The sequence below is a fragment of the Eimeria acervulina genome, genomic scaffold (assembly GCF_000499425.1).
Source record: "Eimeria acervulina Houghton genomic scaffold, Eah_scaff123, whole genome shotgun sequence".
Classification (NCBI taxonomy): Eukaryota; Apicomplexa; class Conoidasida; order Eucoccidiorida; family Eimeriidae; genus Eimeria; species Eimeria acervulina.
Genome location: NW_013549345.1, coordinates 48898 through 64696, shown reverse-complemented (window position 1 = coordinate 64696; position 15799 = coordinate 48898). Strand labels below are relative to the sequence as shown.

The 15799-nt window shown below is 49.1% G+C and overlaps 2 protein-coding genes across 2 annotated transcripts; both read right to left on the bottom strand.

Moving 5' to 3' along the window:
- Positions 1 to 3831: 3831 nt before the first annotated feature.
- On the bottom strand, positions 3832 to 4971 carry EAH_00018760 (hypothetical protein, conserved; the record flags this gene model as incomplete). The annotated part of the gene is made up of 1 exon (XM_013393751.1): positions 3832 to 4971. The coding sequence occupies one exon, from the start codon at positions 4969 to 4971 to the stop codon at positions 3832 to 3834; it is 1140 nt and encodes a 379-aa protein (XP_013249205.1).
- A 5588-nt stretch (positions 4972 to 10559) lies between these two features.
- On the bottom strand, positions 10560 to 14838 carry EAH_00018750 (hypothetical protein, conserved; the record flags this gene model as incomplete). Its single annotated transcript, XM_013393750.1, has 6 exons — positions 10560 to 10901; positions 11301 to 11504; positions 12123 to 12232; positions 12355 to 13480; positions 13956 to 14236; positions 14613 to 14838. 6 exons carry the CDS (start codon positions 14836 to 14838, stop codon positions 10560 to 10562), a joined length of 2289 nt encoding a protein of 762 aa, XP_013249204.1.
- Positions 14839 to 15799: the final 961 nt, after the last annotated feature.

The following is a 15799-nucleotide window of genomic DNA, read 5'->3' as shown; positions in this document are numbered from 1 at the left end:
CACCCACCCACCCACACACACACACACACACACACGCACACACACACACACACAATAATTCGGACCTGCAGCTGCTGCTAAAGCAGAATCCTGCGGACTGAATTGGCGATTGCCTCATTCAAGACAAAAAACTTTCCTCCCAACTTTCACCAGACTGTCAGCCCAGTTCAGCTTTGCTGAGATACAGCGGCCTACACTTTGCGCCGAGAGGAAGTTAAACACCGGTAGCAATTAATTGTAGGAATTTGTGACTATGAGGACACAAGCGCCTTACATGCTGGCCAAGAAGTGACCATAGTGCCGTTGGGGCAAGCAGCACATTGGAAAGGAATCATCCACTTCTGAATGTCAATCTCTTCCCAGTCTCTGACCTCTGTGATATAACCACCGCCTTTAATTTTCATAGTTTCTCACAGCCCCCATATCCATAGACTCTATATCTGTTCGTTTCCAAACCCGGGCTTCTCTTTCTGAGATAGGGCGGTGGAACCGGCGTTTCCTCTCTCTTTTAATACTCATGTGCTTCACTGTCTCGGCCACTTAAGCATCTGCATCCATTATATCTCACTCCGCAGTCCTGCCCGTTAGTGACTGCCTCTGCGCGGGACAAACCTACTGTTCACCCCCGATATAGAAGTTCTGAGTCCACCGTCGGACCTTTGCTCACCAAGCATTGGTAGCGTTTTATCGGCAGCTTCCGTCGTCTAAGTTTTCCGGCGTGATCTGTTGGCTTGCAGAACTGCGAATAAGCACGCACCTCAGCGCATGCCGCAGGTCTGCATTATTCTGGCCCCGTTCCGGAAAAGTGATGCCTTGGCTACGATATTCTCACCAATGTTGTGCCTTCCTTTCTAGTGAAAAATGCCAATAGCAATTATGGCTTTTCAGGTGCTCTTTGAAAACGGAGGTGCAACTACAGCGAAGCAAGGAACTCCACCACGCCTACACTGCGCTGCCTGTCAGATCTGGACGGTCAGCAAAGTCAGAGGCAACCTTCATGAATTGTTTTCGCTGGATGGGAAGCACAAACAACGCCTATTATAATGCCAAGAGAGTGGCCCAGCTGTTAGAGGGGATCTCCCGGTGGACCTCCTGATCTATGCCCATTTTGCGAGTACGAGAAAGGCGCTGGAGTTTTGATAAAATCTGGAGAGGATCGCTAAAGTTTTGTTGCTACTTTTCAAAGAACTCTCGCCACGAATCATTTCTATACAGCAGGCCATCCTCCTACGGGAGGGCCTGTGCCGACAATACGTGCGCTGCGAAGTGCCACTAGAGTTTTTGACATCACACGATAACCGTCGTGAGAGGCAATAGTGAAGACTACTTGAGGTTGGAGTTTCTCCCAAACGCGACCCATACTCCGGCCGCTGCGTTCAGGGCCCCAACGGGGGCCCTGAGCGCAGCGGCCCAAGGGCCTAGGGCGGGCATGGACAGGGTTCGGCCTATCATGAGTTGCAGGAGACCTGTCTGCAACTAATGCTGCAGGCCAGCCACATGTGCAAGCACAGCCAAATCCACTTTGCTACACGGGTTAATACTGTGGCCACTTGCTAAGAAGTTTGTTGGCACTATTTAGCCAGCCTGGACACAAGCAGAGATTCGCGCACTAACCTTACACCGAACATGGTACACCAGACACACGGGCTGCTGTCCCGAGGACAACTAGAAGCGGGGAAAGATGTCACATGCTTTTGGAGGACTCTTATCTTAAGTCTTTGACATCATTTCCGCTAGCCACCAGACTCAGCTAAGAAGAAAGGCCTCCGCCGTGACTGTAGGGTGGCTGTGGTGCTGGGCATTACAATGGCGCCTGTACATTGCCTTGGGTCGCAGAGGGCAGCAAGTAGCACGTGTAATACAATAATAAAAAACAATATAATGTGATACAACTGCTAAAGGTCTGATGACTAACCGTGCTGGTTCAGTGTCGAGGGACGTGAGTCTGCAACCGATACCGCTTCGCCGTTACGACCATAGAACCTTTTTACTTCAATGGTTAGGTGTGTTTAGGGTTTGTTTAAACTTTTTTGTCCGCTTGCTAAAGACCCTCATAAGCTAGCTGGTTTCAGATAATCGTGTGGCTACCGCAGCAGGGCCAGGCGCACTACAAAGGCGATGAGGACTCTACACGTGGACAAGTTGAGCATGTTGATTTATAGCAACTTGTTCGTAGGAGAAAGGAAGTGAAGTTAAAAGCTAATTGACAGAATAGAAAGGGCGGGACGAAGCGGGAAGAACGCTTCGCAGGACACCACATTGGTATAGATAAACAGCACTGGGCACGCAGTTTCAATCCATAGTCAAGAAGGCTGCTCAGGCGGCTGCGAACCGAAGATGAGGCTGAGGAACGGTTCACTCAGCACTGCCTGGTGCGGGAATGCACGGATGCAGGGGTGAACTCACTACAGAAATTAGCTTGTTCTGCTGCCCTTTGCACACCAATCGTTGCAGTTGCAACTGAAACCGCCGCCAGTCAGTCCTCTGCAATGCCCCATCTAGGTGTTCCGTGGTGCGCTCGGTGCCACCAGTCACAGATGGAACTTCCCGTTGGAGCAATAGTCGTGCAACATGCGCCTGCATACATGAGAGGTGATCTACTCCAATTTGTTTTCACTACTGGCCACTTTGACAAGTCGCATTTCTTGTGACCTCCTTTGCCAAAGGAAAATACCGTCGAATTATCTTCATGTTAGCGAGCCTAATGCTATCCATTTGCTATTCACTACTGCTTGGACAATTACTAAAACCCTGCACACTTTGCCAGCGATCAGCTGCTGCTGCAGGCAAACGCTAGCTGACATTTACGTCGAATATTTTCCCATCAGCCCTTAAGTAAGAAGCTTCACAGAAAGTCTTACATGGGATATAGAACGAAAGACTTGAGGAACTGCAAATGAAATGGCTGCTAGCGCTGCCGTTTGGTTTGCTCTTCTGATTAAGAGCTGCTCGAGGAGCCTTGCACGCCCTTCAGCGCCGAGCCTTCACGCTTAAACGATTCGAAGAAAAGAGAAATCGTACGATTCATCAGACTCAGGGTAGGTAAAGGCTCAAGGATTGCCAGCAGTTGCATTAGTTCTGTCTTCGCTCTGAAATGTTTTCGCTGAAGAATCTACATGCAAAAGGCCAGTTAATTTGCTGCAGGATTGACCTAGAAGCTCTAGTGAACAGCTCGCTTTCGTTGCTGAAGCAGCTGACGTCGTCTCTTCGAAGTGTGGAAATGCTCGTGCACTCACCGTTGACCAATGTGTGGTTTCCTGCTGAGAGCCATGGCAAAAGGGACCTAGCACTACTGTATGAGATGTCCACTTGCTTCTGTATCCAGATGTACAGAGAAAGCTACCACAACGATCTGGAAGAATCAGGAAAACTTAGTTGAACTGAAATGAAAAAGTATGGTGACAGGACTGAAGTGCTGCTGCTGTGAATGCAGTAAAAATGTTACTGCACGAGGCTTTGCAGCATGCGCAAAATATCTCTGGCAAACAGTACCCTCTTTGAGCTCGAAAGTACCGAGCCCACGGATAACGAATCCCCGTCGAATACAGTACTCGCTTCCTAGAGGCTTCTTGGAACCGCTGGGTGAAGCGAAAAGGCGAAGATGCCATTTGGTATCCTAAAACCACGGAGGACTCTAAATGCTAGAAAGATAACCTGCACTTGTGTTATGTATCGTCAGCCTTATTTTGTTGTTTTGCGGAAGGTTGAACCGCATTGAGACAAGCGTCTCGCCAAGAACCCTTTGCTTGCCTCGCGGAAGGATAATATAAACACGTGTAAGTATACTGGCTCTGAGCAGGTCTCGTGATGTGCGAGCAGCCTCAACAAGAACTAGGAAATATCTTGTGCCTCCAATGTTTCTGCGGAATTCTCTGCTATAGTTTGATGATTGCTTGTGCCGCTGGAGGAACTACTCGTCACAAGACTGCTTGCAGTGTTTCTGACTGATTGCCTCTCGGTGCCATCCCCAGCTTCATCAGATTGCAAGCTATGGCTAGGCGGTTCCTCCGTTTGACTCTCGCGGCTGTAGTGTACCAACTGCAAGTCTACAGGAGAATTTCCTGCCTTGCTCTCCTGATATCCGGCGCCTTTGGTTCCTTCTTGCTTTGGAGGAGGCAGCACGTTCAACTTCTTCATGGCCCTTGCTCTTTGACGCTTCCTTCGTAGGCGACTGTCAAATGGCCGGACTGTTGCGCGCAGGTGATTCACTGAAGCTGCAGCGCAGCAATGCGCCACTGCGATGATGAAATACAGCCCAGCAAATATTGCCTGTTCAATCAGCATGCGTCGAGAGATCTTTAACGCATTTTCCAGTTGCTCTGCTTGCATGGTCTCATTTTCTTGCAAACTTTGTTGACGCTTTCGTAAGCGGGTCACATTAACAAGCCCAACAGAGGCAAATGCTATTGAGTACAAAGTAAAGAGAACCTCTAGCATCACGAGGCCAACAAGAAGGACGTGACTTTTTTTGTGAGCTGCGATGATGGCCAACATGCAGGCAATGACTGAAGAACATAACAAGGCTAATGACGAGTATATATCAACAGCCCTGATTGCCATCTCGGCTCCGCATATGGCTGAAGTGATAATCAGTGAAGAGAAGCAAGCGACCAAGGCGGGCAAGGTACGAATACTCTGAAGACGACGGGAGATTTGCAGGTATGATGGTCGTTTGTCAAACGGAGTGAGGGACTCATCTTCTGCATCGCAGGGTCCGTCGATCTGCGACAGGTGCGGCTCGTAGTCCGTCGATGCTGCTTTCACGTCGCAGTTGCTTGCTGCTACCAATAATTCTGCTGGACTGGTGTCGTCCAGAGATTCGACTGGGGGTCCGACCAGGGAGATAGATTGCTGGTTCACGAGAGGCAAAGAATTCTTTACATCATTAGATGCGTCAGATGCAACACTGGAACCTAAAACAGTACCGCACGCACTGCTTTGGCGACTGCAGGAACTATCGTTTTCCTGCATTGTCAGTACCTGCCAGAGTTCTGATTTGGCTGCTTTTTCCGAAGCCGGCTTGGGACCCCTCTATCCTGTTTCACTTTGGGGAAAACTACCAGTCCTAGCATTCGGTTTGCTCTCTGATTCTCCTTTGCTACTCGACTAAACTCTAAACCCTCGACTTTATACACATAGGGGAGCTAGGGGAAAATGCGGTGTATGTTGCAGAAAAAACAGCATTAGCATTGGCGGAGCGCAACCGAACCGTTGCACGGAAGCACCTGCATTCCCAGCAGAAGCACGGGATATATATGATATTGTGAGGAAAGCTATTTTGGAGAGCACTGGTGCTGGAAGGTAAGCATTAAAACGATGGATTCTGCTTGTGGTGGGTCACTCTCCGCGTTGAGAACTTCACAAGCCCCAAAGTAGTTCGACTTTCCCTAGATAGGTGATATATTTGCCAGTCCTTTACAACAGGGAAGGACGCCAGAGCTTGGAGTTCGGCTCGGGTGATGTTTGCCGAAGGCCTTTAGTGCCTGGTTCCTAGGGGGAAGATGGCCAGCCGGAGAGCCCTTACCCCTGCTGCTGTGCGGGACACAGAGTCTAGGGTCTACGTTCTGTTGTGAGGAAAGGACGTAGGTCCTAGAGCCTGTCTCAAGAAAAAAACCCAACAAGTGACGTATTTCAATTAGCAGAGAACTTCAATTCATGCGCATGCATAGAACTCATAGAACTCTGGCGTTACTTCGAGTGAGATCGCTGGCGACGAAAAATAGACTGGAAGTTATAAGTGCATAGGCACACGAGAGGATAATTAGATGCGGGAAGCATTTCGTTTTGCTTCAGTTGAGTAATGGCAGGATGGAATGTTGGGTTGTTGCGAACTAACATGAAGAAGGTAGCCACCCCAGTAGATAATCGAAGTTGAGCCGCCTGCGCAATGACTGAAGGAGTATACTAGTGGCAACAAGCGGCTACTAAAGTCATGTATTTTTAGGTATTTTGCTCTCGTATTTGTGAGTGCTATTACTCTTTAGGTTAGTATGAGCACTGGAAGCAATTTTCTTGTAAATATTGCCATTCTTTAAGGGCGACCTGTGCCACTTTCGTTCGCCGTCGTCAATGCCCCTGTTCCTATGCAGAAGTGCAATCTTCTTCTTAATGCCTCGAACGGAATACAAACTCTGGCAATGAAAACTATTGTGAGGCTCTTCTGCTGAATGCACCTGGGATATGAGCTGCGCAGAACAACAACTGGCGCAACGGCTAGACTCCGACTTAAGCGAGCGCTCAAACAGGCAGGCTCCTCCTTCCCCAGGCTTTCCTAGAAATTCCCTGGGTCGCCCTAATATATGGGTTTGATACTTCGTAGAATTGGCCGGTTACTCATCAGGAAGGAGCGAGCACCGCTCTTTCAAGGTGTAGGGGGTCGTAGGCTTCCTAACCACTTCGCAAGCCAGTGGCACCTTGGGTACGCATTAGAGAGGCTGAGGAGGCCCTAGTGAGCTGGGTACTGAGATGATCTATGTTTTCTATACTGGGCTTCATTTCTAATTTGGAGGTGAAAGGTGGAGGGGATGGATGCCTGAGGCAGCCTGTCTCCAGATTGTGGCATCCGCGGCTACAGCTTCTAAGGAGCGAGGGAGGCAAGAGCCTTCCCAGGGAGATCTTCAAAATCAGCTGCCACCTGCCAACCTGCCAAAGCTTTCAGCTAATATGCACATACGTTGCAGGCTTTTTGAGCCGATGGGTACAAAGCGTTCTCCTACATCCAGTGAGGAACAGCTGTAGGCGGTCGTAAATATGTTCCCGGCCTGTTCCCACTACTGTAGCTGTGGGTGAGGACACTCGTCCTTAGAGCTTAGGAGAAGTGCTTTTGCTGCCGGTTCCCCGATTGAGCAATCGGTCGTAGCTTTGTGGGTTGGTGCTTCGCCGGAGATGCAGGGGCGCACCCAGATTTGGCTTCACACTTCTCAGAATAGGAAGCTCCCGCCGCATTTGTGGAATACACGGCTGGCGAATGAGATGCCTGAGTTTCTTGGGTGTTCATACTGAGTAGACACGTTTTACAAATATAGCCAAAGGCAAAGATCGACGAGCCCTATTTGCTTGCGAACTAGGCCTACCCTAATGACTATGATCCAGCAAGGTTGCATTCTCGCCCTCTTCACCCACGCATGACGGGCACTCCATCATAGCAACTATAAGTACTCCATCACATGCAGTCTAACGAAAACCTCGAGAAGCGCCTCTACCATAAAGTGCTTATGAACACCGAAACTAGCCATCTAATCGCTGTTGTGGTTGTTGGTTGCGCGCTGCGTTTTTGAAAATACAGCGCGGTAGGTATTCATGGATAGTGCCACGAGGCCAAAAAGAAAACAACTCGCAAAGCAATTTTTTTCTGAGCAGGCTGCCAAAAACCCGGAGCTCGAGGAGTTGGCTTGGTAGCGAAAGTTGTCTCATTTTTTCATTAGGGGAGGCACAGCCTTTTCTACTGTGAGTGTTGGGAAGATTACGTAGACTGAGACCTAATGAAGTGCCCGCACGCGAAGCGCCACACGGGATAATATCTTGCAAGCACAGACGAGTGCGGGATATGTTTTGCGACGGCCATTAAACGCTGCAACGCAACAACTCGCGGCATTGGTGAGTGTGTGTAGCGACTACCGTGGTCAGCCTGCGGATGGGGCTCAACACGCTGAGGTTGCTTCAAAATTTAGTCGGTGCAATGTTGACCGATACCGGAGGCCGACAATCAGCAAAGAAGAAATGGTTTTCGTCGCCTCCTGGCACTCGTGAGAGCCCCGGACAGACTTCCCCTAAGTATCCCTTCGTGATTTGGCGAGCCGCTGCTTAACACACGTAGGGCTGTTGAAAACGAGCCGCAGCTTCCCTCCCTCCAAGTTAACAGTTGCCACTCACTAGTGTGGGAAAAAATGAAGACTCTGCACAAGGGGACGAAGGCCAACAGCTATGCACCATAGACTCATGACAAAAGACGCTTACATTCTTCTCGGCTAAGGCGAAGGAGGCTTTTCTTCCTTCGCTTCAGTGTCCAAATATTCTATCACTTCTGCACGCTTCACCTGCTTACTACTTACTTCCTCCCGGCTGGCCAACCGTTCACTAGCTGCCTCTCCAAGTAAGGCCCTACGATGAGTCATTGGCACAGAAGCTTCGAATCCGTTAGGAGATTTCTCCTCACAAAGGACTGGTTCTACTCCATGCAGAGCTTAATCGATATCTTCCCCTCTAAGTTTGCTCACTCTTTCCAGATATCTGCACACGGACGCGACCCCCTGTGCAGCCGCCGGTGCGGCGAGGTCTGCCGGATGCTGGTACATGCGTTCCTAACTGGGCCCTCTAGCTACTGGTGACCAAGTGAGTGTGTAGCAATTGTCGTCAATGCTATTGCATGCACCCAAAGGGGCATGGGAACGCGTACATGTGGGTTTTATGCAGCAGGAGTTGCAGCCAGGTGCGTTGCGACTCGTTACAAGCCGCCTCATCCCTCACCTCTCCATCAGCACCACGACCATGGGCCGCTGTCTCCAGGGCGCATGGAGACGGGAGGGGAGGGAAGCCGCTTTTAAGAAACTTCTGCCTTAAGTGTCTTGACACAACTGCACCTCATGACGGTTCTCAGCTGAGATCGGAGACTATCCCTCTATGTTCAGTCACTGCCCATTCCCGTCACCTATAGAGCGCTCTATATCCGTTACGTTGAACACACTCACAGGCTCGTCAGCCACGCGCTTATTTTTCACAGGCTCGTCTGGGCACATTACGCTTGTTGCCCCACACATTATGCTCTTCTGCTGCTCCGTCCTAACGTCCTCCCACGCAAAACATTCGGACTCGTACCAGTCCTCAAATTTCCTCAAATGGCATGCAAAATACGCATCCCAAAACTAGAAATGCAAAACTTATTTCCGGGACGCTCCTTGCCATGGTTTGCCTGCCCAAGGGCGCACGGTGCACACAAGCGCGCTCGGCAACAGACCCGCTTCCAAAATGCAGTGGCTGTCTAGACGGACGCCTTACAAATCCCTTTACGTCAACGCAGCCCCTACGCGTTCGGTCCCTGTTCTCGTGAGATCTTGCTTTAGGGCGAGAGAAATGTCTAACGAGCTTATTCGTTGAATCTCTTGCAGGAGAGGAATCCCGCTGCCTAAACCGCTGCAGTTCGTAGGTGGTCTATTTCAGGTGGACCACAGTGAATGACGCACATCAAATTGGACAACCGTTTATACACAGCGACGCAAGCTCTGCACAGTCGTACCGTACTTTCAGGCTGTGATTGCATGGGATCTCTTGAGCCAGTGAATGGATCCACGTTCAGATCGCAGAAAACAGGTCTTGACGCTATTGGCTGGATATCATGCCCTTCCAGGACATTAGAAGTTGAATTACGGAAGTCAGCGAAATATGGATTTTGTATTCTGGGGAGGCCCTGATGCGCCCTTTACATAATCACAAGTGACAAGCTAAATGCTTTGAAAACCTGAAGGGCAGCTACTGCCTGCCTTGGTTCCTCCGACTGCAGCGTGAATCGCATCCGTTCATGTCCAGGCTACTGGGTCTGAAGGGGTACCGCTACATTTCGAAGAGCGGATCCCGTTTAGCTATCAAATGAAGAGACACCCTGTTAGGAGGGTTTGGACATACGTTGAGCTAGAGCTCTAGCCAGGCGTGCTTCCGGCTGCATGGGCATATACAAAGCATTCTTTTGGCCCGCTACTTGCTGATGCAGGTTCCCCATAACAAAATGACGCGGTCCAGCTGGTCAAATGCAGAGGTTGCTTTGTTTTATATACGCGACACACACCGAAATTTGTAAAGCTTTGCCGACGCTCACGAACACTTCTCGCCCGTGGGTGCCATAAGGAGCATCTAGGAATGCCGGCCGCTTAGTGCTCCAATGCAGACAGTTGTTAGGGAGCCCCAGTGTTTTACGGCGCCTCATTAGTGCCTACAGGGGGATTGGGCGACTTGCCGCTTTTGAGACTGCTCCACAATATGAGGAGGACTAGGACAACCAAGCATGCAACTCCACCGCCAAGAGCTCTATAGATAGCTACCTGAAGGGAAAGGGAGAAAATAGCTGACATATTTGTGCAGCAGCTTATGCTTTGTAGCGTTATTGAGTTAGCACGCGATTGGCTGTAAAATGCTAAGAACTAGAAATGCTTGGTCGCACATAATAAAAGTTAGAGACGGTAGATTCGCAAGCTAGAACGGCCATTTGGACGACGTTGCGCCGAAGGAAGCGGCAGTTCAAGGATTTCCTAAGCTGTTCCAGAGGATGAATAACCTTCTCATTTATTTCTCCAATTGAGTCAGATACTGTAAACAGCAAGACGGAACGCCTAGCAACCCTGCTCGAGAATAGCGTGGCGATTATGCTGCTTTAATATGCTGTTCTGAGGGCTTGATCAAGGCAATATACCACAGGAAGTCTCACCTGCGTGAACGAAACACGAGGAGATCCGTAGGTCTAGTCAGAAGATAGAAGCACCACAATAAAGGCGAACAACGGAATTTGGATGCGGTGAAATTCGGCAGTGTCAATACCATGGCTTCCTTTTCTTGTACAGTTCTGACACGGCTCAAGCTAATTCGAAGCGGATCTGGGCGCACTTGGACCGAAAACAAAAGTTACCGAGGTGAGTTTCCGGTGTTATATGCTGCCTAGCCTTACATGTTTGCGCAGCAGCACGCTGATTACTAAAAAGACAGGAGGCACGAATCTCGTTTTCCTTTACTCCAAACATTTCCCCGTACCCACAGACTTCCATCATGCCGTCTCGACGCTTGCATGAATATTTCGTGTCAAGTACTTTCTGCTTCTGCTTGAGCCACCAAATACCATTTTTCGTCCACACTTTGAAGCGTTCCGAGTCTGCTTCTGCCTCTTCTACGCTCAATCCGTTGGCATTCAGCTCCGTCATCTACACCACGGACGCACATCCATATGCAGTACGCACGTGAGCGCCATTGATGGTTCTGAGCTCACGATGCAGTGGACTAGCGTGCAAAGAGGTCTAGGGAGAGGAAGCGTCGGCAGGCAGCCACGTGAAATGGCAAATGCGTGCTTGCCCGTCCAAACAATTGAAACATCTGGCGGATGCGCTAGACGATTATCAATTTCGAGCGCTTATGAAAGCAGAGAAGAGACTATTGAAAACCTTGTAGCGTAAGACACACTTGCACGTAGGTAAGCGTGTACGCAGCTCCGTATAATGATTACGCTGCTGTTACCATAGGAAGAAGCAGCGTGCGTCTTGGAAATACAAGAAGCCCTTGATTCCTTTTGAAATTCATGCGAGCGGATTTACCGATGTACCTACCTTGCGCTGTTTTAGGTCTTCTAGCCATCTGATGAACTTGACGTTTGATTCAACTGGATTGTCTTCCCTCACAATAAACTCGCCGTCTGGGGGCTCATCAGGATGAAGTGCTAGCAATTTCCATGGAGCAACAAGGCTCTCAAGTGTTGCAAGCCCATAAAGTGTTCGTCCACCTATATCCGTGTCCAGTAGTTGCACACCACTCTGGATGAAAAGAAGAAGCAACGTCCACTGGATACAAAAAAATATTTACCAGTGCACGAGCCACTGCGTCTACGCACTCTTGAAGGTGCAGGACAGTCCGTAAGCAGATCCGGCTAACTCATTCCGAGCACAAATGAACTAAGCGGCCTCTTCTTAGCTACTTAAAGATACTTGATCTCATTACTTAAGTAAGGACTGCATTCGAGGAAATATTATGTACATGCAGTTTGTTGGTTTGCCAACACAAATAAGCACAAGTGTTTATGCAACCAAGATTACAAGGGAAGAACACATTGGGCCTTTTAAACAAGTAGCTGATACAAGCGTGAAACTTCGTGCTCATATGCTGCTGCATACATGCTAAGAAAAGCGCCGCCACACATAAGAATTCGGCGTTGTGAAGCCGTCGATGCTTGTGACGACTCTATTTGCTTGCTATAATTATAATATGTTGAGATATATATAATTTTTATATAAAGAATATATATTTATAGAAGTATTAATTAAATATTTATTGTTAAGCCGTCGATGCTTGTGACGACTCTATTTGCTTGCTAAGCTTAGCGCAAAGCGAGAGAACCAGACCCGCTCGGCTGTGGGGGACAATGCTAAAATTACCTCCAAAAATTCGGGGAAAACCTCCTTTCTGCTGTCGGTTACGGAAGATGGGTCAGCTGCCACCAGGGCGCCAAATAAGTTGGCCGCACTAAGATAGTTCTCAGCCAGTTCTACGAACAGGGACAACAGCATCAACCGCAAGAAACCTACCCTTCATTGGCGTGTTTGGACACACACATGTAGAATATCTCCCCCCTAAAAGATCGTCAGACGAGCCACATCGGATCCATACCTGAGGTTGCCTTATCCAGAGGACATAAGTTGGCGGGGAAGCCCTTCAGTGTCTCTTGAAGCGCGCCAAGCATTTGGTCGTAAGCTACGTCCAATCCGACTCCAGCAAGCAAATCACCGTCTCCATCCTTTGTCAGGCATTGGGAGATTAGCGGCTTAACCACTGGCGCATAGTCAGAAACCAGGTCCCATTTGTCTTGCTCTAAGAAGTCGTTTATGATGATGGAACATCCTTGTCTACCGAGTGTCATGACCCACCCTAGAGCACCACCAATGACCAGGAGTACCACAGCCACCCACGTTAAGACGTTCCACAGGATTGCTGGAATCACACCTTTGACCTTGCTCCCTCGACAGAAAAACCATGCAGCCCACAGGGTTACTAGCAACAAGATGGCCAAGTAAATAGCACAATCCACTTTTAGGGCAGCATCGAGCCATCCCAACACTTTTGAGATCGTCTCGTCATTTTCCCCCAAGACATCGAAGGCTGTGAAGAAAAGCTCCTTGATGCTTTCAGTGGGGAGGCTCGCTTGTATATTCAGGGCTGGAAGCGTGACCTTCGTAAATAATCTTTCCACGTATTCTTTTGGGTTCATTTCAACGAGATTCTGAGCAGAGCTGCTCATCTGTCCTTCTATGCCGATCAGCCCCGAGCTAGAACTGTTGCGAAGATCACACCACACGGATTTGTGAAAGCTTCCAGAAAGCGAGCTACTCGCATAGAAGGAGACACACGCATCGGAAAGGAATTCGGTGGCGCTTTTCATTTCGTCAGCCAATGGGCCAACATCCAGTGCGTTTGTCGCCGCCCGCTTGGACAATTCAACAATATTGTTGGGATTAGCTCCATCAACAAGAAGCGCCAATGACTCCACAGATTCAATCAAAGGCAGTAATCCTTCAAATGCGTCTGACGGCGGCGCATCTACTTCGGTATCGTTTGTATGCAGAGAAGCACTTCCTCGAAGTATCTCATCCGCAAAGGCGTATGACTGGCAGTACGCCTGCTTCGCACCTTGCACACCTTGTTTTTGGTACAAAAAAATTAAGCAGGCAAATACGATGCCCGACAAAGTCACGACTACAAGTGCAATGGCCATCAAAAGGCGTGAGCAAACTTCGAACTGTTTAAAACAGGACTTTGCGCAGCAACACATGCGACGAAGGCATTTACAACAGAGCTTTGGGAGGCAACAAAGTATGTACGCTAAAGCCACAAGGATACCTGCAAGAATGGACAGGCCAAAGAGGCAACTGCCTTTGATAACAGCAGCCAGACTTCCCTTCCCTGCTAGATACTCGTAAAGAGCTGTTGATTCTGACTCGAGAGTCGTCACCGCGCCGAGAAGGCTATTCATCCAGCGATCCACAAGCCCCACTGCCTCGAAAACCTTTTCAGATGTAACAAATCGCATCCACTGCTGGTGACGTACTTGACAAACAATTGTAAGTCTTATGAATGCACTTTTTGTGCCCCTGCCGGCCAGTTGAATTCCTGTTTTTGGATTCGGCGAGCACTGTTGTGCCTTGCCCTTAAGGTCGCTGCATTTCCCTCTTGGGCATTCAAAGCCAAATATGTACCAGCCTAAAACAGCTCACTGATTCACTCAAGTTTTTGAAGAGGCTGTCTCTCACAGTTGGTGAACAGGCGCGATTCATCGCATCGTCGAATTTCTCTACGGTGGTTGACAGTGGGGGCATAGCCTCGTCACTGTCATCGGGATTACTGCTTCCTTCGCCGTGAATGTTGACCATACTAGTCACAGGGATGGTGCGTGCATTTTCTTGAGGTTCTTCAGCAAATGCCTTCATGAAGCTTTCTTGCAGAAGGGAGATTGACCTGTCTGGCTCTTGCTTTGCTTCCCCTCCACCTGCGTCTACTGCGTACGCATAAAAAATGCGAAACATTTTAAAACATCAGATAAGTGCAGGTGAATGCTACCACCTTGACATTCAGACGCGGGGCCTCTCGCGTAATAAGCAGAATCTGGTTGGCGACTGGGCTTTGCCGGGATGGACAAAGGCCGTAGTTGTGTGGGCACCTCCCGTATTCAAGGATATAGTTTCCTAAAGCATTCGGATCTCCCCAGAAATTTGATTGCACCTTCTCAAAAGTGGGACTGCACTAGCAAGCTTGTGTGCTTGCGTTTGGGTCCTCGCCACTGCATCAAATCAGGCGTTGCTCTGTTTTCCACTTTTGTGGGTAGTGGCATGCACAGTCTGGACAAAGGGCCAAGATGGCAAAAGTGGACTAACCTGCAAATGAAGCCTCCTGGACTGTAAAATCATTTACATCGTATCCTAGTGAGATGCCAAAGGCAGTAACAACCAGTAGGGAAACTATGCAGAGTCGTGACTTCCTGTGGCCGTTCTGCCCGTGGAAGCGAATCGTCTGGTAGGTGCTGGCTGCCTTCATGGCAATGATATCTAGCGAAAGAGTCATTGTAGATGCTCTCCGCCTGTAAATGTGGGATATGCTCATCAATGCGAGTGGCGCAGAGACCTTTTATAAGAACGTGCTGAGAAATTGCGGCTGTACCTCCTTTTTTGGAGTGACAGATGATGCAGATAATGTAATATGCCAGGAGTCAATCAATTTCGGGACCATTATACAGCATGCCACCCTCTGGTAGACCATGCCTGCCAACATCAACAGAGGAAGCAAGCAGTGCCTCCCTGTCTCGTCGGTGAACTTCCTTTGAACAACTCCGCTCGCTAAGAAACGTAAATAAAGCTAGTGCGGAGCACCAAGAGTAGATCGTTCATTGCTCTCAGGACATTCTATCGTCTGTTCCATGCCCGCGCAGAAAACATGGAGACGCTGCTGACCTGATTTGCCGCAAACAAGCTCCAACGCACACAGTTGCGGAATGAAGAATAATATGAAGGCCAACAACCTCTGAAACACTGGGGAATTAAGGTTCTCGTTATTCTGTAGTATGCGCGAGACACCAGGTGGGCCTGAAGTATGCTGGTGAGGGGCCGCTGGACAAGTAGGTGACCCCGCACACGGCAAGGATGCAAGGAGAGCTTCTTTTTAGATTGTTATATTGCACTTTAATGATTTAACTTAGCCAATTCTTTTGAACCTGAAGACGAAGCAAATGCGACTAGCTTTGACGGTTTCCACTGCATCAAAGCCGACGGTTGAAAGTGGTGTGGCTCGGCGTTCAGGGGACCCCACCAGTGAAAACTCAATCCAAACAAACACGTGCCGTAAATACCTGGGGGCTCCACAATTAGAGTGGGTATGCTGCTAAAATGCCGCGTGACAGAACCTACTAACAGGAGCACGTTGAATAATTTGTTTTCGGCTGGTGAGTGAGGTGTTGAGACTGATTACAACGAGCCTACTAAAATCGGAGAGAAATCAAAAATTTATTATTTGATGGTATTTTTGCACGAGCGGCGATGGAGCGAATGCGGGTGCAACCGTTAGAGAA